Source organism: Vulpes vulpes, chromosome 6 (genome assembly GCF_048418805.1).
Source record: "Vulpes vulpes isolate BD-2025 chromosome 6, VulVul3, whole genome shotgun sequence".
Lineage (NCBI taxonomy): Eukaryota > Metazoa > Chordata > Mammalia > Carnivora > Canidae > Vulpes > Vulpes vulpes.
In genome coordinates this window covers 16,096,443-16,121,903 of record NC_132785.1, presented here as the reverse complement: position 1 = coordinate 16,121,903, position 25,461 = coordinate 16,096,443, and the positions used below count along the sequence as shown (strand labels likewise).

General features: G+C 38.5%; 1 protein-coding gene across 1 annotated transcript in view; it reads left to right on the top strand.

Annotated features, from left to right (window-relative positions):
• DIAPH3 (diaphanous related formin 3) overlaps positions 1–25,461 on the top strand; it is a 490,845-nt gene that overhangs the window by 12,980 nt on the left and 452,404 nt on the right. Inside the window, exon 2 of the mRNA XM_026009631.2 lies at positions 14,837–14,869. Within this exon, the coding sequence (XP_025865416.2) occupies positions 14,837–14,869 (33 nt within the window). The remainder of the gene's footprint in view (positions 1–14,836; positions 14,870–25,461) is intronic.

Below are 25,461 nucleotides of genomic sequence, written 5' to 3'. Positions count from 1 at the left end.
CATTATAAAAGAAAAGGCAGAAGCAAAACCAGCCTCCCTCTCCGACTTTCTCTTGGCCCTTCTCCCCCTCTGAACGCCATGCTCTGCTTCCTTCTCTTATATTCCATTAGTTCTTTTCACTTATTCATTAAATATTTGAATGCTCTTCATACTAAATATAGCACAGATATAGCACAAGTTTGGTCCTTGTCTTCAGGAGGCTCACATTCAGTCTGGTGTGAAGAGAGGTGTGAACCAACAAATGGGAGGTGTCACCCAGGAGTCCACTTTGTGTCACCTTGAAGGACTCCGCTTCTAAAATTAACCTGGATTAAAATCTTGGCTCCATATTTGGTAGCTGTGTGACCTTGGGGAATTACTGTGTTTTTTTTTTTTTTTTTGTTTGTTTGTTTCTTCATCTATGAGATGGGAACATCAGTACCTATTTTGTACATTAGATGTGATGATTTAATGTGTTAGAATAGGTGTTGACACATAAGTATTAAACAGCTCTTAGCTTGTTGCTGCTATTATGATGGCATTGGGGAAGGGTAGAGTGTTCTCATTGAGGAGGGATTCAGCGACCTCCCATTGGCTCCTCAACGTTGCCTTTGCTTCTGTTCATTCCACTGAAATTGTTTTGGCAGATCAACTGTTGCCAACCTGGTGGCTGATTTTCAAACTTCATCTTACTTGACTTCTTGACAGTTTTAGCACTGCCCTCACTTCTTGAAACCTTTGCTGTGACACGTTCTTCTCTTCTGATCTTTGCTCATCTCTCCTTGCACCCTTTTAAATTAGTGTTCCTAAATACTGTCTCAAGTAATCTTCCAGTTTACACCTCCTTTCAGCATGAGCTTGTCCATTTCTTTAGCTTTTACTACTACCTAGGTCAGTGTTTTTCAGTAGGACTTTCTGTGATGATATACTCTGTTCTTCTGTGTCCAGTTTGATAGTCACTAGCTCCATGAGGGTAATGCTACCAAAGAGCTGAATTTTTAATTTGGATTAATTTGAATTAATTTAAATAGCCATATGTAGCTGGTGGCCAGTGACAAACTTTGACCTATGTTCCTTTTTAAAGGGACTGCCTGTGGCCCTCAGTGTCTTCTCCCCTAAGTCAGACTGCCTGCTGGTGATGTGATGATTTAGTCCTGTTGGATAACATGCACATCTTATTCTGGGCAAGATGATGCACTTGCCACCATCAATGATAAGTTTATGAGCAAAACAACATCAGCCATGACAGAACCAGGTGTGGGATCACACCTGTTAGAATGGCTGTCATCAAGAAGACAAGAGATAACAAATGATGGTGAGGATATAAAGGGAACACTTTATATGCCCTGGTGGTGGGACTATAAATTGGTTCAGCCACTGTGGAAAAGAATATAGAGGTTCTTCAAAAAATTATAAATAGAACTACTATATAATTCAGCAGTCCCACAGAATATATTATCCAAAGGAAATGAAATCAAGATCTCAAAGATATATCTGCACTCCCATGTCTATTGCAGTATTATTCATAGTAGTCAAGGTATAGAAACAATCTAAATGTCTGTCAACAGATGATTGGATAAAAAAAGATGCAGTAGATATACACATACACAATTGAATATTATTCAGCTATGAGAAAGAAGGAAATCCTGACCTTTGTGACAACATGAATGGACCTGGAAGATATTATGCTTAATGAGATAAGCCAGACAGAGAAAGACATATTATATGATATCACTTATAGTGTGGAAACTAAAAAAGCCAGACTTGGACAAACAGACAGAAAAATGGTAGTTACTGGGGGCCAGGGAAGGTGAGAGGGATGGGGGAATTGGGGAGATTTTAAAGGTTATAAACTTCCAACTAGAACCTAAGTTCTAGATCTCAAATGCACAGCATAGTGATTAGAGTCAACAGGTATCGTATCATCTACTGCAAAATCGCTGAGAGACCAGATCTTAAATGTTCTCGCTACAGAAATAAGTAACAATGTGATGTGATAGAGGCATCAGCTAATGCTATGATGGTAATCACTGCAATATATAAATGTATGAAATCAACACTTTGTACACCTTAAACTTACACAATGCTGTCAATTATATTCAAAAAGAAAATAAATAGGGAGGATAATCTTCACACCCTTGCTAGATGTGCAGTCTTCAATAATTTGTACTAGGTTATTAGGATCATTGGGTACCCTGTGGCTATGGCTGTCAGCTGAGGACTTGCCCATGATCCTTGTTGTTCTGTTTTATTGGTGTCCTTGAATGGTACGATTATCAACATGAAACTATGTACTTTTAGAAGTCCTTTACAAATAGACTTGGGTTATTGTTAGAGTGTTGAATTTTGACGTTGCTGGAAGGTTGCCAAGGGCAATTTAGGCTGTAGTTGCTTGAGGTTGCAGTTTGAATGCAGAAATTGGGGTGCTGAAAACCTAACTTGTGACATAGAATGCTATGTGTTGGAATTTCACTGTGTTGTGATATGACACAGTGCAAATTTGGTGCAGTGTTGGGCTACTCTGTATTTAATCCCATTCATGGATTTATTTTTCAAAATTTCTCTGGATGACAAGTGCAAAAAGCATTAAGATGAGGATCCTCTGTATTTCAGTGTGGGCAGCCTTCGCAGGACAGTGGTAATAGTTTTTGAATCACGAGAAAGAGAAAATAAGTGACCCAGCTCTTCATGTTTTTCTCTGGAGCCTACTGGATTAGGGTAGCAGCTTCAGGGCAGCTGTTGCGTTTCATAGGTCTTTTTTTTTTTTTTTTTTAAATAAAGATTTTGTTTGTTTATTCATGAGAGACACAGAGATAGAGGCAGAGGGAGAAGCAGGCTCCCTGTGGGGAGCCTGATGCAGGACTCCATCCTAGGACCCTGAGCCAAAGGCAGACGCTCAACCATTGAGCCACCCAGGCGTCCCTCATAGGTTTTTTTGTGCCAGGCTTAGCATGTTGTCTGCTTCTCTTAGATCCTAACTATATCCAGCTTGGTTAATATTTCTAGAAGAAATGTACAATGAACTACATTTTATGGATAATACTAGGACTGCATGTAAGAGTTGGGATTGTGCTCTTTTTCTTTGTTTTTCAGATGTTAATTTTGTAATATACAATCATACTTTGGGCTAATTTTCAGTGACAAACCAGTGTAGACAATAGTAACAAAAAGTAGTAATCAAATTATGCAAGAGAACTTTGCAGTGATTTAGTTTTTATAAAGAGTTCAGACTCCATCAATAATTTAAAAAAACCTTAATTTTCTTTGATTAGCTATTGCCCTGTAATTTTTTATTTGGATATGGTTTTTTTTTGAACATGGATATGTTTGTGGCTTATGTTTTAGCCTGAATTGGGAGGGCATAGTTTTATATGGCTTGTGGTATATGCTGCAGATTAAATTCTACAAATTGGAAATAAACTATTCATTCCATCTCTATTATACAGTTAAGAGAGCAACTTTAAGACATAAATGGGGAAACTCCCAAGCAAAATATATTCTTATTAGTTTGTAGAAATCACAATCCCCTACCACCCCCAGTTTCTTATATTCACTTAGCTGAACTTTTAAGATACAACTTTGTGGTCAGTGTTACAATACTTAATAATCATCGAGTTGGGATTATGCTCATTTTTCTTGTTAAGATTTCATTTTCAAATTTCTTTCCCTCAGAAACTGCTTCATATCCACTTCCATCCCTAGATTTGATAACAGCAGCTGTCCCATCATAGCGGTGAGGACTGAGAGAAGGTGAATGAGTCTGGGTTTTGGAGTCAAGTGACCAAGGTCCCATTTCCAGCCTGGCCACTTTTCACTCAGGCAAATCACTTCTGTGACACTTCATTTTCTTATCTCTAAGATGGGGATAATGGCTAATTAAATAGGATTGTTGGGTATATCAGTAATCATGAAGAGTGCTCAGGAAGTGATGTTAGTAGTGATGAGGTGAGCTATATCATATGGGTATTGAGGGAGGTCTTGGGTTTTCTCTCAGAGGCTTTTTTGGCTTAAAGAAACAGATTATTGTACAATATCTAGTTTGAAATTGAAAAGGGCAATTGTAAAGACAAGGAGGGGTGGTATCTTCTTGGATCAAGCACAGTTAAGTGTAGCTTGTCCTCCCAAGAGTTTGGAACCAAGAACTGAAAGCTGGCAGCTTCTCTCATTCTCTTTTCTGGGGTCATACAGCCTTATTTTGCTTCCTACTAGGCATTTGCTCCATTGTTGTAGCTCTGCAGAGTACAGGTTCTACTTTGATCTTCACATAGCCAAGCCCAGAGCCTACCAGTTCCAGATATACATGCTCTTGGCTCATGCAAGAACAGATTCTCGTTCTTATCTCCAAATACCGATTTCTGGTAGAGTGAGGATTTGATTGGCTCTGTTTGGATTTAAGGGTTGAGCTTTGCTCACATCTGGGGTCAGGCCCAGCTCACAAATAACAGTGAAGACTCGGGTCCATCCCTGTGACATAGAGAAGGGACTTTGTGCATGAGGCAGAGAAACCAACAATATCTACCATATCTACACATATGGGTCTTTGGAGATTCCTTGATGATAGTCTTGGCACTGGAAGACTGAGTTCAGAAGAATTTGTCCAGGTCAGTGGTTTTTAACCCTGATTGCACATTACAGTCACTTGGGGGAGCTTTATGACAGGCTCTCCTTTGAATATTCTGATATAGTTGGTTTGGAAGATTACTCAAGGAAAGAAAACAAAAACTTTTCAGCTGATTCTCTTTTGTGGTCAGGTTGAAAACCCTGACCTAAAATGTTCCCTGTAGTAGGTCTAGGGGCTCAAAGATGAGGGAAATAGGGCCCCTGGCATATTAAAAATAAAACAAAGTAAAAAAAAAAAAAAGAAAATGAAAGACATAAACTGCGAACAATGTTTGTGATTCAAGGGAATTGTAAACAAAGAGATTTGGATGAAGATAGGTGGGCTCATCATTTTTTTTTTTCATATCATTTCTTGATGATAATGAAGGGTGACCCACCCTTACCACAGGTTTATATATATCTATTCAGTATGTTTGCTTACCTCCCATCTCATTCACCCATCTAGCTTGTCCGTGTCCTGAAGTCTAGGTCCTGGGGATGGCATTGGGCAACTGTCACTGCTTGAGTTCTCAGCTCCAAAGAAAAATGACAACACGTGAGAGACCTCAGCAACTGTAAAGAGAATGGTCCAGTATAACTGACACCCAGCAAATAAGAGCTGCTGGCAAAATGACCCTGACAAACATCTCAGGAGCCCCTGCTCAGTTTGGGAGGGGGACCTGCACACATTTACATCAATAACAAATGGATTTAAGTGGATTAGAGGATGACTTCAGTGCCCAGTGGGAGGAGACTATTGGATGTGGCCTTGAGGACAATCATGGTGACCTGAACCAAGGTGATGCTGGTGGGGTGTTAGCTAACATTTATTAAAGCCTCTTCACTACCAGGTGTCGTACGATGTGAACTTGATGTGGCCTCTCCAACTAAGGCTCCTAACAAGCCTATGGGGACAGGTGCTTTCTGTTATCCTGGTACCAGGAGAAACTGAGGCTCAGAGAGCCCAGGGTCACATAGCTGATCAGTATCCAAGCTGGATTCCAAACTGGGTGAGTTTGCGTCTAGAACCCAGGCTGTTAGCCTCTACCTGGGGAACACAGGGCAGTATATAAGAGCCCCAGGAGAGGCATGCTGTGGGAAAGTTAGAGAATCTTCCTGAAGCAGGCGGCATTTGAAAGGTGAGTAGTTGAGGTGCAGGATAACAGAAACAGTCTGAGCGCAGGTATTGAGGAGCAAGGGACTAGAGTAGTGTCTCAGTCAGAACCCAGAAAAGAAACAGAAACACTGGTGGGTCAGTTTAACAGGGGAATTGTTTACAAAAGTGTCAGAGGGGAAAGGGCAAAGAGGAGATGCTGTCCGAGAAGGACCCTGTGGCAGGGCTTAGATGGGCACTTGACCATTTGTGGACACCTTGTGGGAGGACACCCTAGGGCTATTGCTCAGGCTCCGGTGGGGTCTGGGGGATTATGCTGTAAGGAAACTGCTGTAATTATACCTTTTTTTCTAACTTTCTTTCTCCAAATGTGCTTGGCTATTCCTTCGACTACTCCCCTGCTCCCCCCCCCCCATAACTAATTCTGCATTTAAAAAACAGTAATTTTGTGAATACAATAGAACTAGCCGAGTTGGTCCCCAAAAATGCCTTTGTGGTCTTTACAGAGTTTTGAAAGTATTTCTAATACTTTTTAGTAAGTGAGCCAACAAGCCACTTAAAGAGCCCTGAACGAATTGGTTGAGAGCAGCCCTGTTGCTTGTGTTTCCTCTGGGGCATTTTGCATCATGTGCGGATACAACTCTTGTTTACTGGTTAAGTTGATTATTCATAGCGTGTTTTTATACTTCTTGTGTTTGTGACTGTTCCCTTAGGGGAATAAAAAAGCCCCTGGCCTTGACATGGTCTGGCGCCCACCTGCTGCAGTGCCCTCCCTTTCTTCTGACTTGTCTTGCTGTAGCTGCACTGGTTCCCTGTTCCTTGCGCACCCTAGACTCGTTCCTGTCTGGGGGCTGTTTTTCCTCGGAGATTCCTTCCTCCAAGTCCACACAGCTGCCCTGAGTCCGCTTTCTGTTCTGCTCCAACGCCACTTTATCAGTCACACCTATGCTGGTCCCAGCTCCCCACATTGAAAATTGCAAACTGCAAACACTCCCACCTTGCTTTCTGGCCTCCCCTAACCTTGGGCTGCTCTTCTTTTTAGCGTAACAAGTGGCCCCTTCTAACACCCTCTGTAACTTGTTTATTGTGTTCTTCCCCAATGGAAGGAAAGTTCTGGGGCGTCTGGGTGGCTGGGTTAAGCAGCTGCCTTCAGCTCAGGTCATGATCCCAGGGTACTGGGATCAAGCCCCACATGAGGCTCCCTGCTCAGTGGGGAATCTCCTTCTCCTTCTCCCTTTGCCTGCCACTCCCTCTGCTTGTGTGCTCACCTGCGCGCTCTCTCTGTCAAATAAATATAATCTTAAAAAAAAAAAAGTTCCTTTAGGACAGGAGTCCTTTTTTTATTTACTAGTGTACCTCTTATCAAGAATATAGTAATATTTAATAAACATTGGTTGAGCGCATGCCTTAGGATTCTGTTATGCTGTCAGAAGAGGAAATTTTGTGTTCCACGTTTTATCCAAATCATGCTAAAGATTAATTTGACTTTAGTCTTCAATCGTGGCTATAAGATTTGCCTGTTAATAGCATGTATGTAGTAAGCATGTGTAATTAGCAAGAAGAGATTGCATTGCCTTCTGGTCACTGTTGAACACTTCTGATACGTGCTTCTTTCAGCTGTCTCGTTGTGGTTATTATCTTGCTGCTCTTTTAGTTTTAAGCTTCTAAGGGCAGGGACCAAGTCCTCTTCATTTTTAATGTAGTGTTTTGCTCATGTTGGCAGCCTAATTGTGCAGGAAGAAGATTAGGAGTATGAGATTAGGTTTTGCTTAAAATCCTAAATCCTATTTTATTTTGGTACCATGTCCTTGTTTGCATTAAAAAGTTATCAGGTGAGTGGTATTTACCTTAACATCCTCAACATAGCATGAGATCGTTTACATTTACAATAAAGAAAAATGATAGATTTCTTTTATCTCTGCCATTAATAAGTGTCATAAAATAGAAAAATAAAGCTAAGTCAATATATTATTGCCACAGAAATTGAATTTGTGTCAAAAGGATTTGTGCTTGTGATGTAGTGATTCGTATATTTTTCTTGGAATTAAGTCTCTAGCAGGTGACAACATCAATAATTCACAAAACCAAGGAGCTTTTTGAAATTGGTTAATTTATATATGTGAATTACAAAACCAGTGAATAATGTGCTTAATGTATTCTGACATATTTGAAAATATGCATTGAAAAACCCCTATCCTATTACAGTCTGTGTTTACAGTATTAGATTTTTTAGGGTTTTTTTTTCTTCTTTTTTTACTTTTACTACATACATTATTATTTGAAAAGGAACTTATCTGTATTTTCTGCTTGGTGTGGAACATATTATCCATTGTGATGTAAAAAAGCTTTTCTCATTATAAAAATAAGTAAGCCTATTCTAGACAACTAGGAAAATACAGGAAAATATGGGGGGAAAATTGCTCCAAATCCCACAATCCAGGTATATAAACTTAAATGGTTCCTGTCTTTTTTTTTTTTTCATAAGAATGTATATTAATGATTAATGGAGTGGAATTATATTGCATATGCAATTTTAAATGCAAGGTTTTTTTCCATGTAACAATTGTGAGCATTTTCCTATGTCATTATAGTTCATATGTCAGGACTATGGTTATCTAATCATTCCCACATTCTGGGAAGTTTTAGGTTGATAATTTTAGCTATTTAAGATAAACTCTATATTGACAAGTATTTGTGTACAACTCTCTGGTGTTATTTTCTAATTCTAGATTCTTCATGTAGAATTACAAGGCTAAAGAATGTGACCATAGGATTTATTTCACCAGATCACTCTCTAAAAAGATTCAACAAAACTTAATTTCCTTATGGTGATGCCAGAATGTAAAAAAAACAAAATCCTTCTTGAACAGATAGGGAATGAATGATTCATGGTGCTGTTAGCTTCACGAATATTCAGTCTACATTTGTGTCTTGGACAAGACCTCTAGGAGACTGAATCATGCTCAGAAATAACCCAGTCATGTAGGTAAGCCTCAAGGTAAATCTGGAAGCTTTAGGGCCATTTCCTATAGTGAATACTTAAAATACTTCTCCAGATGACTACAAAGGTCTTGGATTCTGGTGACCTAGAACTAAACCAACTTGTAGAGTTGTTCAGAGACTTGAATTGCCTTTCCTTGGACTTCTTGCAGAGGAGTTTTTGATCTGGGAGTAGAGGTAAAAAGAAATGGAACGGCTGAGGAGAATCTCTTAAAATAGATATTAAAATAGGTATTAAAGCTGTTACTAGAATTAGCCATTCTGTTTTCCTTTTAATTTTACCTCAGGGTTGAAGTTTATTGAAGGAAAAAGAACATTGGAGTTCTATTAGAATAAAAAAAAAAAAAAAAGACTTGTTTGGTGCTCAGCTCCTGTGATATCATCTAGGACTGAGGTTCAAGTAACAATTTGATAATTTTTCTAGGGAGGTGGTGGTTTTCTAGCAGTTATGTTGCTGCCTTTTGATCCTTTTAAAAACTTTTTCTCTTAGAAATGAATTTTTTTCACTTCTATGAATGCTTGAATGATGTCTCTGTCTGAAAGGTAATTTTTCTTGATGACTCTTCTTTCCCGAAGAAGGAATTATGGAGAAGGGAGGTTGGATTCTGCCGTGGGTAAGAGTAGAGAAGCCCGGGATTATGGCCAGGTGTCTATCTTTCTGAGATAGGTGGGGTTTGAATAAATGAACAGATTAAAAGTAGCTAGAGAGCTTTTACTTATTTTCTCCTGTCCCTAATCTCTCTCTCTTGTCTCTGCCTGGAACTAAAAATAGGACCACATGAAGAGCCAGTCAACTTAAAAGCTTTTTTTGTTTGTTTGTTTTACATTATCAAAGAGCCAGCTCTACTCTATCCTTGGTGCTATGAAAGCTTCAGTATTATTTTTGGACGCTTCTGAGATGTTAAATATGGAGCCCTTGAATATTTTCACATCTAGATATGTTTAGTTGCCTGGGAAATGAACCTTTAGGCTCTGTAGTTATGGTTAGTGTCATGATGAGTACTATTCCTTTACATTCCTGCCATCTTTACAATTGGTATTGACTTTAAAACAAACAGGTTTCGTGGACCAGAAATAATGTTAGGATAAAGTACATGTTAGTATGCTGGTGGAAAGGAATAATCTGGAATTTGAGGCAAGTGTGAGCAGTGCTTTAACATCACCTCACCCACATCTTATGATTAAAAGAATACTGATCCTTTTTTTTGGTTATAACTTTGTGTCATTAACCCGTTACTGATTTATTTTGACAAGCAAATAATGTCATGTCATGGCTTGATCTAATGAGCAAGCTTTGATAGTTTAGTACCAAATATATGCTATGAGGTTGAATTATTGTACCTTTAGAGATAGATTAAGCATTTGAATAAGTGATGCAGTAATTCACCCTACACACTAGAGAGTGTCAAATTGTCTTAGAACAGTACTAATTGGTGCCTGTCATTACATGGCAGTAAAACCTGTCCAGATTTTACCAGCTCAGTGTTTCTCACTTCTTTGAAAACTTCTTGTACTTCCTACCTGTACCCTTCATTTAGCTTGTTTCAGGGACACCGGTTTCCAAGCCACAAGTCAAGAAATTGGAATGTGTGCAGGCCAAGGGGATTTTAAGGGCTGGTTCCGGTGGCGGTGGCGCGTGGAGCAGGGTTTCTCACTGGTCCTGCACTGGGTGCTGCATTGCCCTCAGGGTCTCTAGTGCGCAGGCTCCTCAGCCCCCTACTGAATCAGCATCTTGAGAAGCTGAGACCTTGTCATCTTTCACAAAGAAAGTCTTGGTGTGCTTCTAGTGCACACTTAACAAGGTGAAAACCAGGTGGCTGAGAGTGTCTAGTTTATGAAAATTTAGTCTGAGTCAGGTGCCTTCAGAGGCTTTAATCTTACAGGTTTTCCTCCTGTTAGTGGTTCCTCGTAATGACCAGAAGGATGTAAATTAATGAAGTTAAATTGCAACAGCTAAAAATCTTTTTAAATATCACCATGTATTTGGCTTTGACAGTGATCAAGACTTGCTAGCTTGACACTTGATGGTAGCTTCCACACACCTCATGACATGAATGGACAAATCCTTTGCTCCTTGCTAGTTCCAATGTGCTAACCAATGAAAGAAAATATAAAATTTGCCAGAAGTCTTGGGCTACAGCTTAGAATCTCTCTCTCTCTCTCTCTCTCTCTCTGTGTGTGTGTGTGTATGTATGTGGACCTTGGGTTTGTATGTTGCTTTGTATTGTATAGTTTATGTGGTCTTGTTTACGTCCTTGTAAACTAAGTTGGTTAGAGAAGGACTATTTCTTCATACCCTTGATATTTACAGCATTTCATGGAGTGCTCTGAAAGCTCTAGATCTATTTTTTGACAGCATGTATGGCCTTCAATAAAGGCTTTGATGCCTTGCTTAAATGTGAATATAGAGATCTATGTTCTGTATTTTTTTTTTCTTCAAAAGAACATAGGATCCCCCCCCCCCCAAAAAAAAACCTATAAAGAACTTTTCTCTTTCAATTCCAGAGTGATCCGCTTGACCATTCATCCTAGGAACAGTCATTAGCAGAAAACATTGTTTCCTATCTATATGAGGTGCTCTTTACTTTTAGAAATAGAATTAGCAAATTGAGCAATGTAGGAACATGGGAGGAAAGAGGAGTTTTTCAGCCTGGGAAAGGAGCCCGAATGTGCTTTAGTACCACAGCTTAATCAATTACCAATGGTTCTGTATACAGAACTGTTTTTTTGAAATTACTGCCAGTTTGATTTATTCCATTACCATAAAACATTAATGACACCTAAACAATCATAGACCAGGTAACGAAACTAAAGGTCATAGAATCACATTTAGGTATGAATGTTTTAATAGGTGTAAAACTGTATGCTTTCAATTTCTGTGTGTGTCTGTAGGTACGAATATAACCCTAAAGGTTGCTATTGGGTTATTTTTCAAGTGTTCCTATCTGCTTCCCTTTAATGTTTCTCTTCCTCCCCACCCCCCCCCTTTTTTTTTTTTTAAAGATTCTATTTATTCATGAGAGACACACGCACACAGAGGCAGAGAAATAGGCAGAGGGAGAAGCAGGCTCCATGTAGAGAGCCCGATGCGGGACTCCATCCCAGGTCCCCAGGATCACGACCTGAGCCAAAGGCAGACGCTCAACCGCTGAGTTACCCAGGCATCTCAGAACCAAATTTTTAGATTGGTTTTCCACCTGTCTGCTCTGTTAGTATCTGGTCCTGTCATGGGTCCTTGCATTCACTGTCTCTTCCTGGCCTACTGGCTTCTCTGGATCGTGGTGTGGATAGTGGGAGAATTGATAGGCAAGTGTGTTGCAGAGGAAGAATAATGAACTTGATCTTGGCTTCTTTCTTTTCTCTCAGACTGTTAAACTTCCTGCACTTGGGTCCCTTTGAGTTTTCTTACTTACCCCTGCATTATAGTTCTGTCATAATTCATCACGCTCTTTTTTGTAAAAGATTGTGTGTAATATAGTTAGTAACTGGGCGTATGTATTTGCCTACATAGTTCTTAAAAAAACAACTAAAGCATTGAACAAATGGAGTCCTTTTAAAAGCTAGAGTCTCGGGATCCCTGGGTGGCGCAGTGGTTTGGCGCCTGCCTTTGGCCCAGGGTGTGATCCTGGAGACCCGGCACGTCGGGCTCCCTGCATGGAGCCTGCTTCTCCCTCTGCCTGTGTGTCTGCCTCTCTCTATCTCTCTCTGTGACTATCATGAATAAATAAAGAAAATCTTTAAAAAAGAAAAAATGCTTAAAAAAATAAAAGCTATTCTCTCTCTCTCTCTCTCTCTCTCTTTTTTTTTTTTTTAAAGATTTTACTTTATTCATGAGAGACAGGCAGAGACACGGGCAGAGGGCAGAGGGAGAAGCAGGCTCCATGCAGGGAGCCTGACGCAGGACCCGATCCCAGGACTCCAGGATCACGCCCTGGGCCGAAGGCAGGTGCCAAACTGCTGAGCCACCCAGGGATCCCCCTAAAAGCTAGATTCTCAGTGAGATGGTTCAAGGATCAAAAGAAGTTATGACCCCAGAAATGGATCTTACGCGTCTTGTTTCTACATGAGGGTGACTGTACCATTCTGAAAGTTATGAGTCCGACTTTGACTTGAAAGGGCTGCTCAGCGTTAGGCCTTCGAAGTTAGACAGAAAATGTTGTTTCTGGGTATATTTGTCTTCTGTATATTGTGTCCTGTAACCTCCACCCCCCACTTTTCCTGTCTGGTACTTTATTTTCCATATCTTTTATGTAGTTTTTAGATCATAAATCTTGCTTGGGCTCTGCTCTCATTTCCCTTAAAATTGTCTTAGTTCTCTCAACATCGCTTTTGACATTTTCCTCAAGCAACTCAAACTGGTATCTGGGAATATTCCATTGGTGTAAGAAGGTGTTTTTTCTTTACCATGACATACTTTTCTAAGCAGTATTCCGGCCGGATCCTTTTTCTTTGGCCTTATTTCTTAAGTGTTAGGCCACCTAGAATGCCATGAGTTCGTAGTTGGCCATATTTCTCTTGTTTCATGAGAGGAAGGTGAAATGACCACTTTCAGGTGTGATGTGTCTTGTGATGGGGGTGGAAATCTCTGCTGGCTAAAGAATAGAGAGGTGGTTAGCCACTTGCAGTGGGCTGGAAATCTCTGCTGGCAAAGCACACAGCAAGCAGTTTAGAGGGAAGGGTACCCCACCCAGCCTTTCCACTGCAACTTTTTCTGTGAACTAGAGACGTAGGTGGGCTGGGGTTTGATTTTAATAATGGTCTGTGGGAGGATACTGTGGCCCTGAGTACCTCAGAAATCTTACAGTCCTGCCCAGGAGTACAGACTCTGTACAGACTCTTACAGACTTCTGTGGTTGCTTGTTATTTTCAAGGGCTGAAGGTGAAGGTAACACTAAAGACAAATTCTACCCCAGAATTCAGTACTAGTTCTGTTAATTTAGTCTTATCCCTTCTTTGCTCTCAGTTTAACAAAGAGTTTAGGCTAGAAGCTAGTGGCATGGCTGGTAAGTGTGGTCAATTATTTAGCTTTGGTTAGACACAAAGATCGTTCTGTGCCCCTCCAGTTAGTATATTCTCTGCTCTAGAGGAAGGAATGTCTTGGTCAAAGAGGAAGAGAATCTGTGATAGTGATTTGCCCCATACAATTTTTTAATCTGGATTGTCACTGAGATCGATTGATGAGCATAAAGGTGTTTTCCAGTATACAGACACAAATGACAAATTTCATTCCATCAATGCTGAGTTTACTGCCACTCAGGCTGTTAGAAGATGAATGCTAACACATGTCCTTTTATACTTCTAAAATCGGATCTATTTAGGAATGCACTTGACCCTTTTCTGCCCTTTTAAAAGATCTAATGCTACTGAATAAGATGAGGGAGCATTGGAAATTGATTCCAGCTCCTTGAATACAAAATCTTGCCTTGACTCTGGAATTTATAAAACTTAGATTTCTGGCCTTCTTTTTTCCCCTAAATAGTTTTTCTTTTGAACACCACTTTGTAAGAAACTAATTTATTCACTTTCTAAAGTGGCCTTATGTTTGTCTAGCAGGGAAATCAGCAAAAGGGTTCTCAAAGAAACTAGCAATGAAATTGAAAAGTGTCTACTGTCACCACTGGTGATAAATCAAACTGATGTTAAAGATGCAAATAGTCATTCCAGTACTCTCTTCGTTACTAGAATTGTTTAAGTTAATTAAGCCAGCAAAGTACTTCATTATCTACTAGGCTGCATGCTAATGGCAGATTTAAAGTTTCACTGTCTTATGGTTCACATTCCACACCCCCCCCCTGCATTTTAAGTCTCCTTATCCATTGTGTTCTAACTCCATATACTTAATGGAAACTAATATTGCTAATTGGGACTATAGATTTATTGAGGCATAGGTTTCTAATTTGTCAGGTTTGCAAGTCCAAGAAATCTTGGGAAACTACCACATTCAGTGTATCTTTTGTCCATCTTTTTGAGAAGGTGATTAAAGCAATATATAATTTAAGAAACAAACAATATATGATTCATTTTTATTAGACTGTCGGGAATTTATGTTCAACGTAGCATTGTAGAATTTTAAAATATATTCTATTAACTAAAATAAAAACTTTTATAAATTACTGATATGATTGGTTTTTCTTTCATTTGCAGCATTTAAATATTAGGACATTGACGGATGATATGGTAAGGTTATGCTCAACATTTCTTTTGTTGTGAATCTTAACTAACCATGTAATGTGGATGGTGTGCTATGCTAATACCTTTGAAACTGCTTAAAAACCTGCATGTTTTGAAAATGTGCTGTTTTTTATAGTGCTAAAATAAGAGGCAGAACTGGTAGAAAAAAATACATGATATTTTTTGCTTTTAAGTTGTAAAAGGAACTAGTTGCTATGTTAATTTAAAAAATTTGTTTAATTACAAATTGTTAGTCAACTTTGAATCATTCAAATCAGCTCTCATTCTTTGGGGATGAATTGCACACTTCAAAAAGAGGTGTAAAAAAAAAAAGTAGCTAAAGACCTACAGCTTTTTTGAAATATGTAGTTGCTAATTAAAGTAAACCAGACTAAAATCTCATGCATATATTAAAAAAAAATATTGCTCAAAAAAGAGAGAGCCAAGCATGCCTTCCTGTTCTGTCTGTTGGTAATCTTGCTTATAAGTAATTAACATGTGTAAATTTTTGTCTATTCAAGTACATATTTCTGAGAAATAGATTTTTTGACTGTAACTCTTGGCTAATGGTATAAAGGATAACAAGAACAGCAATGAGGCCCAAGTAAACAATAATATATATATAAAAGAAAGCATGATAGGACAAAGCAGAGTGTGCTATTGACCTGGTTTTGAATTCAAATTCACCTTTAATCTAAAATGAAACAGATTCTAGAACACAGCATTCAAAAAAATGTTTAGCACCCTTGTTATCCAAAGCACCATCTTGGGTACTTGGATGAAGTGGACATGCAAAGTTGAATGAGACCTAGATTTTGACATGCAGGATTGAAAAAAAATCAATTAGAATGTTCTGTTTTATTCCTCTGGATAATATCTAAGAAAAGAAGTTTGATGTGAACTATTTTGGATAATGTTTTCCATATAATAGTATTTAGAAAATTGTAGTGATGTGGAACGCTTACAGAGAGGATGTAATTTCTAACCCTGCAAGGTAGATGTTGTCCTCATCTTAGCACTCAACTGCACTGAGGGTCAGCTAGGTTAAGTACGCAGTTTGCCCAAGTATGCGCAGCTGGCCAGGGCTGTAGCTATGGCTTGAATCTTGTTCCACAAAGAACATACACTTCTGTGTGGACTTAGCCTTCAAATGGCTGCTTATGACTAATAATAAAACCATGTGCAATTTTTACAATTGAACATCTTTGAGAATATACAATGGCGGATTCCTTCTTAAAATATAGTTCATATGGCATCTAGTTTACCCATGTAAAGTATACAGTTGAATGGTTTTTAGTATATTCAGGGTTGTACAACCATCACTGAAATCAATTTTAGAACATTTCCATTACCCAAAGAGAAATGTCCTACTTATAAGCAGCCACTTGCCCCAACTCCACCAGCCTCGGGCAATGGCTAGGCTACTTGGTCTATAGCTTGCCTCATTGGGGCATCTCCTATGAATGGAGTCATGATAAAGAATTTAGTCACAAAAGACCACTTTGCATCGTATTTTCAAGGTTAATCGTGTTGTAGCTTGCTTTACTACCTTGCTCCTTTCTATTATTGAATGCTATTCTAGGACATTTAAGATTTGATTATGTTTTCTGGGGCACTATACATCTTTTCTTCCTCTTTCTCGTCTTACCTTCATTATGACTGACCTTGCAGATTGCCAACCCACAGCCTCTACCCTAAGTTCTAAGAGTACTTTATTTGCTAAGGAGGCTTTAAGAGGTCCTTCTGGAAGACATCTTGCTCTGATTTTAAGTTAATAAATGGGTTCCTCCACTGTGAAGACTGTAGTCTTCTCTCTCCATTCTGTCTCCATTTCTCTCTCTGCTTGTCCTGGCAGTTGGGCTTGGGAAGTTACCATAGTGTCTTGTGAGGTATTTTTATCAAAGCTATATCACCATATGACATTCTCACCAGTTTAAACATCTTTAGGGAAGAGACAATGTGTTAATTACTTCTAGGTATGTTGTGTGGTACATGTTAAGCATTTTCACTAATTTTTCATTGAAGGAATAAAACAATAAATCTCTATATTTAATTACTTGCCTAGTCATGTGGTTTTATTGGACTTGGGATGGCTTGGTCCTGGTTAGGCTTTCCAGGGATGGACCCTTGCCTTTATACAGGATAAAGAGGTTTTTTTTTTTTTTTTTCTTAAAAAAAAAAGCTTTGACAAGAACTTGCTGTCAGACTTTTTGACTACCTGTGTGGATCACTGATGACTGGCTTACCCCTGTCTTTGTCTTAGATGTACACATGACTGTTTCTTATAGATTTCTCCTTGGCCTTTTTTCTCCTTGACCGGCTGACTGAACTGCTGTCTCACTAGTTCTCACTATTCACTTCTGATCTTATGCTTTAGCTTGGCTCTTTTTTTTTTTTTTTTAAAGATTTTATTTATTCATGAGAGACACACACCGAGAGAGGCAGAGACATAGTCAGAGGGAGAAGCAGGCTCCATGCCGATAGCCTGACGTGGGACTTGATCCCAGGACTCTAGGATCAGGCCCTGGGCTGAAGGCAGCGCTAAACCATTGAGCCACCCGGGCTGCCCTTAGCTTGGCTCTTGAGTGAGTTAGGGCTTAAGTCCGGGGAAGGATCAAGCAGGCAGTCTAGTTCAAGCGGCTAGATCCATTGTTGTGGAGCTTAGAGAAGAAGCCTGGCTATCTTGAATAGACACAGTAAAAAGCAAACCTTACTCATTGATTGATGCAGTGTGGAATGAGCATTGGATTAGGAATCAGAAGACTTGTTGAAAGACAGAACTTCACCTCTTCTTAGCTCTTTGACTTTGGCAAATCAATTAATTTGTTCACTTGTAAAGTGGGACTAATTATACATACCTTCTCTACTTTGCTCATGGAGTTTTTGTGAGTTTCATTTAAGCTGAAGTGTGTTGGATGGCCGCATTCATTTCTGTCCCTTTTTAACCCCTTTATAAAATATTTCCCAATGCTTAGGCAGTGGAGTGATGTGATGCATTTGCAGTTGAGACTTACACGGTCTATCACAGACCTGTGCAGAATTCCAGGAGGGAGGGAGGGAAAGACAGCTGGATATCTTGGGTGCTGTGTAAACTGTTTCTGGTGAGCGAGAGCCTAGGGAAGCATTTGCCATGGATGCTTTGATGTGTGCTAGCAATATTTTCTAACTAAAGGTGGCCATGCCCACAACATATGTGTTGCATGTGTACTTAATTTAGAACGTCTTCATGTGAGAATAGCATGCTTCGGACAGAACTTGAGAGAAGGTGCATAAGAATGGTGTCAGCTTTAGTCACAGGTTTGTATAATAGTATGTTAGAAACATTTAGTCAAAACATTCTGGGAAGCATTAATGTTAAACACCCATCTCTTTAAGTTGCTTTGGTGAAGACCTACAAAAATACTTCACATTTCAAGGTTATTTCTTGAGTTATCAGAATTTCATAGGACACTGGTTGCAGGAAGTATTGCTGTAGTGTTGAGATCCCTAGGCAGAATTTATATACTTGAAACAGTGTTTATTCTACAAATATCTGAGACACCATGATGTATAAAGTACAGTCCAAGGTGAAACGTCATTTAGTTTACAACCATCCATTGTCTATACCTGGGTTGAAAGGAGTGCTTTCCTTGTGGAGACAAAAAGATTGAGACCAGGGCAGTGAAGGGAGGCCAGTTTGAAAAGGTAAACTGGAGGAAATTGAACGTGAACAACATGATGCTGAATTCTCCATCAGTGTGTCCACAGAGTGTTTTGTGGTCTAGAAGTCATTTTTGACTTGCTTATCATCCCTCACAACCATCTGTCTAAAGTGTGGTGCTCCTGCTGATTCTCTTCTTTTATCCCTCCTGCAGCCAGTTTTTACAATTAACTGTTGTAATCTCTGGTTTGGCCTGAAGCAGTGATTTTCAAACTTTCCTGGCTGGGACCCACAGTAAGAAGTACCCTTCATTTTGTAGCCCGGCACACATACGCATATAAATTCTCCCTCAGCTGAAACAATTTTATGAACGATTATTTAATGTTTCTAAGCATAATGAACTCTGATCTTTTCCACTCTTTTCTATTGCTTTTTAGTCCTCTGCCTTCCATTTTAAAAAAGGAGTGGGGGGCTTGCAGATCCAATCCACTATATCGATTTCTTGTCCCACACGTGGTTCACACCTATAGCTTGAAAACAGACATTGGCCTATATAGCAACCAGAGGAAGTCCTCGGGTCTCTCCGTAAAGTGTCTGCTCTTCACTTTATGACACATAGTTGAAAGTGGGTATCTGGGTTTGGGTGGCAGCTCTGCTACTTCCTAGCAGTGTGACTTTACGTAACTCAGATTTAGCTGTTGAGCCTTGATATATCTGGTTATGGAGATTTTTAAGGGATAAATACTGCTGAGATGCTTGGTGAACTATGCATTCACAGTAGTAGTGGTATAGTTAGGGTCATAACATGCATTTTTTTTTTTTTGAGGAAAGATTTATATACAATGCACCAGTTTTATGAATGTAAAATGATGAATTTTGACAAATATACAATCATGTATACGTGATGATCATGACATAAAAGCTTTCTTTCCATCACCCTAAAAGATTCCCCCTGAGCCCTTGCAGTCAAGTTTTACCCCCTATCCTGGCTCTTGGGAATCATGAATCAGCTTTCTGAAATATATAATTCAGTTTCTAGGATTTCCAGTAAATGGAATCAGTTAGTATGTTGCCTTTGTGTCTGTAGCATAATGCTTTTGAGACCCCTCTAGTGCTTTGGGTATATCAGAAATTTGTTCTTTTTATTCCTGAGTAGTATTCCATTATTTGCTAATACTACATATTATATATTGAATATTATATATTCAATAGTTTGGGTTTCTATTTTGGGGGGATTGAGTAAATTTGTGAACATTTGGGTACAGTTCTTGTGGACCTGTTTTCATTCTGGAAGGGGAATCATCTGGTAACTATGATTAACTTTATAAGAAACTGACAGATTGTTTCCCCTACTGACAAATTATGTTGAGCATCTTTTATTATGCTTATTTGCCATTCCTGTCTTGTCCTGTCTATCACAAGATAGAGGGCCATTCAGATTATTCCTGAGTGAGCCTTGGGCTTTTAAGGAATTTTTTTGTATCTATATTCTAGAATAAGGAGTTTGTGGTGTTTCCTTATTTTTTTTTTTTTAAATAAAGGACCTATATTTCTCCCTTTCTAACCCTGATAAATACTTGAATTCCACTCCCTCCCTCCCCCATCAGTCTGGGTAGAGGTTTGTCAATTTTATTGATCTTTTCAGAGAACCAGCTTTAGGTTTCATTAATTTCTTGATAATTTTGTTTTTATCTTTCCTTTTGTCTTAATCTTTTTATGATTTCTTAAGGTAGAAACTTACATAATTGATTTGAGCCTTTTGTTTTCTAATATAAAAAAATTACATTATAAATCTTCCTCTGAGAGCTCCTTTAGCTGTATCATTTTCTAACTATTCAAAATATTTTCTAATTTCCTGTTGATTTCTTCTTTCACCCATTGGTTATTTAGGTCTGTGTTTAACTGTTAAAAATTTGGGGTTTTTCCTGATCTCGTACTTGATTCTCTTTTGGCCAGGGACCATACATGACTTCAGTTGTTTTCAGTTTTCTCAGTCTTGCTCTCTGTTGTAGACTGTGGTCTGTTTTTGTGAATGTCATGTGTGCATTCTGCTTGTATTAGAATTGATCTATAAATCATACTGGTTGACAGTGTTATTCACATATTGTATTCTGGATTTTTCTGTCTGCTTGCTGTAACAATTATTGAGAGAGAAGTGGGAAGTTTCCCAACTATAACTGGATTTTTATTTCTCTTAGTTCTATCAGTTTTGCTCTGTATATTTTAAAGCTCTGCAATTAAGTGCATATATACTTGGGATTGTACTAAATCTTTCATCATTATGAAATGACTATTTTTATCCCCAGTAATATTCATTAAGTTGTAGTCGTTGGAAATTTACTAGATTTATTGGCTATACTTGATATACAGTTACTGCCATCCTCTTTGAACAAATACTTCTCAGCTCGTGGGACACAAATTTTATTGATTTTTGTATCCCTATGACCTTTCCTTTTCTATTTTGTATGGTTTTCCTTTGCCTATCTTAAACTATTACTTATCAGGTTTCTTTCCTGCAGCCAGTGCTGTATATAGTGCTGTACTGGGGTGATTACCTTAGTCCATATCTTTGTCTATGACCTTTTCTTTAAGTTGAGACCTATTACTGCATTGGCCTACCTTCCTTTGGGTGTCTCATCTCTACTTGAAACTCTACTTGCTCCACATTAAAGCTTTCACTTTCCTCTTAAGCTTGTTTCTGTTCCTATATTCTTATAGAAGATAGCTTCTTGACGATTATTTCTTGAATCTATTTCCTTTCCTCAGTTCCTTCTATCAGAGCGCAAGGCTTCCTATCTCTTATCAGGATTCTCAAGCAAATTTCTGTTGCTCCCTAAAAAGCCAACTTCTTGCACAGCAGGGTGACCTATCTAAATTATATATCTGACCATATTTTACCTCATTTGAAACTACTTAGGCGCACCTGTTATCTATAAGTTAAGCCTGAGCTCTTTAACATTGGCATATAATAAGGCCTTCAAGGTAGGACCCTGCCTCTCTAACTTGATAGGCGTTTCTTAGTCCACATACAATAAAGATTCTGTAATTGTTAGCTGTGTGCTGAGTAGGGTTCTAAATGTTAGCTTTATAAATACTTAATGCTCACTTAGAAGCTTGTTGTGAATATTATTCCCATTTTGAAAGATGGAGAAACTGAGGCAAGAGAGATTCAATAACTTAATGTCAGAGGGGTATGAGAAAAAAAACTATGACTCATTCCAGAGAACATGGTCTTTACTAAGAGAGTTATATTGCTATTTAAGTACTATCTCTTTCTCCGCTGAGAGTACCAGTGTGAAATCTCTAAGTATATTTTGTTTTCTGCTTTTCCTCCTGAAGCTGTCTATATGAGACTGCTGACCTTTAAATTGACTAGGAAAAATTGTATCCTAGCTACTGATCTTAATTCGGAGAATTATAAAGACCTATTTTTCTTTTTTTGAAAAGAGTTTATTTATTTATTCATGAGCGATAGAGAGAGGCAGAGACTTAGGTAGAGGAAGAAGCGGGCTTCCTGCGGGGAGCCTGACGTGGGATCTTATCTGAACCCAGGATCATGCCTTGAGACATGATGCTCAACTGCTGAGTCACCCAGGCATTCCTATAAAGACCTATTCTAAGATGTTTTCTATGATTGGAAATTATTACTTATTTTTTTAGTATTTCTAGTAAACAAAACTGTTTTTGAGAAACCTTTATCCTGAAGGAATAGTGATGCAATTGACTGAGGTATGGCAACAGGTTAAGGATAGGAGTATTTTTTTTTTTCTTTAATTGTGAAGGACATGGGAAAACTCTATTGAAACCACTTCACAGATCAAGCAGCAGCAGTCTGTTCCCAGATATAAGTAGAGCTTTCCTGATTCCCCTCAAATGTCCCCTACAGGAATGAGGTCCAAGAGCCATTGGAGATACTACCTACATGTGGGTTCTAATGAGTGCTTTGGGAAGCTTTCATTGTTCTCTGTGGGCCTTGTGACTAGTTCAATGTAACTGCTACCAGACTACTCCAGAACATTCCTGAATGTTTTTTTGTGAGACTGGTCCACACAGAGAGGAGTTCCCCTAGATGAATATGCTTAAAGAACTGGGTTTTATCTACCTGCAGGCTATTCCTGGAGCTACCTAGATGTGCCATCCCTTCTGGGATATATGCTAAATTGGACATGGTACTTATGAAAGAAAAGAATCATTTTATCTATGTGCCTCAATTACAGTTAATAGAACATAAATCATTAGCTTTAAAAAAGAAAAAAGGGCTTAACTTAGAAGAATTACTTAAATTATTCTTGGCCTAATAGAATATAAAATTTTCTGTACTAAAAGTTCTTTTGCATTTTTATGAACTTCTGTTTTCCTTGGTAAGTTTAAAAACCACGAATAATCAAAAAGTGAGATATTTTCCAGTTTTTCTTTGAAATGATATATTCAAAAGAAACACTTCTGTGTAAAGTAGATAAACCATCATGGACTGGGACTACCAAATGTATGTGGCAAAATACATCAAAACAAGTTCTATAAGCTTAAATTATTCACTAAGTCAGGTGGGCTTTTCTGAGCCCATTAATATGAGTTAATTAGAGCTTCCTGTACTTAGGTTTTCAGTAGTAACACTTAAGTACTGTCTTAGAATCTTTAAATATTTATGGGATATTTTAGAGAGCTCCTACTCAAATCAGTAGAAACTTGGGAATAAGATCAAGAGCTCTCAGAGTTGAATACACTAAAATGTAGGGTGTACAGACTTGTTTATTCATCCTTTTATCCTTCATTCATTAAGCATTTGAGTGGTTAGTACTGTTATAGGAATACAAAGATAAATATGACTGTCTTTGCCACTTGGAACAGTGGGGAAGCAGATATGTATACAGTTTCCAGTTGTATAGGTAGGTATATACTAATACCATCCTAGGCCCATCACACTGTAGATAGTGTTCATTGGAAGTGGGAAGGTCAATTTTAATGGTGGGAGAAGACTTGGTAGAGAAGGTGACTTTTCAGCTACTTCTGAAGGACAGATTGGAATAGAAGCTGGCAGGAGTTGTAGTAATTTTTTACTCTAAGTTTACTTCCTGGATACCAGCCAAATGGATTTCTAATGCAAGTGTCAGGTTGGCAAGTAGAAAGCAACTGTTGATGTTTTCAGGGGACCTTTGTTTATGGGTATTACTCCTCTTCTAAAAAAAAGTGTAATATTTATCTATAAAACTAATTTGTATTTCCTTTCATGTATGTAGTATTAATATTTGCATATAAGAAATTAGAATTGTACTTAAAGATGTGAATAGGCATAACTTTGGGGTTGTTTTGAATATACTTTTTAAATGATTCTTTTCCATTGAGTAGGTATTTTTCTTCCCCCCTGGTGTTGTGTTACAGAACTAATGGTTGTTTTCAGTCTAGGAGACTAATATTCAAAGAATCAGTGTTGGGGAGAGTCTAAGTTATTCTTAATGAATGTATAAAAGGCATAACATCTGGAATTCTTCCTAATATTGTTGGGAAGGAATTAGCAAAGCAAGAAGCAATGATTTGTATCCCAGACATGGACGATAGATAAAATAGATTATTCACTTAAAATTAATAGAACACCCACTATATGCCTTGAACAGTTCCAGCAGTAGGTCCAGTAGTGAATAAAATAATAACTCCTCTTCTCAAGGACTTATACCCTGGTTGGGTAAACATATGATAGAGGTAGTTTCAGAATACTGTTCGTACTACGTAGCGGCAAGCACCAGACTTGTTGGCATCTTGCCTAGTCTTGAATCAGGGAGGCTCTTACCTAAGATGTAGTTCAAATTGAGAGCTGAAGATTGAGTTGAAATGAGCTAGATTAAGGGGATGGGATAGGAGTTGTGGTTGTGGATAGGTTTGAGGCACAACATGCACATTTAAAGAGACTGTGGCTTTTTCATTAAATCTGGATCCTACAGTGTAAGAAGTGTGGAGTGGTGAAGAGATTGTCTGGAGGTTCAGATCAGGCTGGACCTTTTTGAGCCACAGTAAGATTGGAATGTCCCCAGAGTAATGGGGATGCAAAGATTGAAAGGTTTTAAGCATAGGAGCGAGGGGGCAGGATTGGATTTGCATTTCAGTAACATCAAAATGTTGTTCAGTATAGAGAATAGCTCTGAGAGTGGTTGGGGGTAAAGGGGCAGAGCACAGCTAGAGGCAAGCCAGGAGGCTGTGGCTGTTGTCCAAGTGTCCTGAAGTAGGACAGTGGCAGTCTGGCAGAGAGGAGATGATTTAAGAAGAGCTTGTCTATATGGTTTCATTTGTTTCCTTCTTAGTTTTCATTAGCTACTACAATTCACAAGACTTCTATTGATCTAAGTCAACATCAGAAGTCCTAATCAATCCATATCAGCACCTAGATGTTTCTTTCCCTATCCAGGTCCATTTATTCTTTTTCTCTGAAATCCTTTCCCAACTCCTCTGGACTTCTCAAGCCCTCCTACTTTGCCCTTTGGCAGTCAAAGCCTGTCTTTGAATGTTTGTTTTCCTTCTTGCTCTAATTGAAACCTAGATGTTCTTTGAAGGCTTTATATTCCTGTTGGCTTCTTCCTTCAAAAGCTTCCAGCTCTTTTTGAGTATTTCTGGTGCAGTTCTCCTGGTGGTCTAAACTTTAGGTCTTGTAATTTCTGCCACTAATGCATGAAAGACATTAGAACTTGAGTTGTTTTCCTTTCCACCGCTATTTCTGTTATTCTGTACCTACCAGGGGTTCTTAAACTGCAGGCCATGGACCACCAGAGGGTCTGTAGTAAAATTCATGGTATCCTTGAACTTGAATGGAAAAAAGATTAAATATTTTCATTAACCTTTATGTAAAACTTAGGTTTTTAAAATTATGAAATAGGTGAAAACAAAAAAATTCCAAACACACATATACACAGAATTTGACCTGTGACTTGATGACCACAGAAAACTGGTATGTTCTGTGAGGTTATTGAAG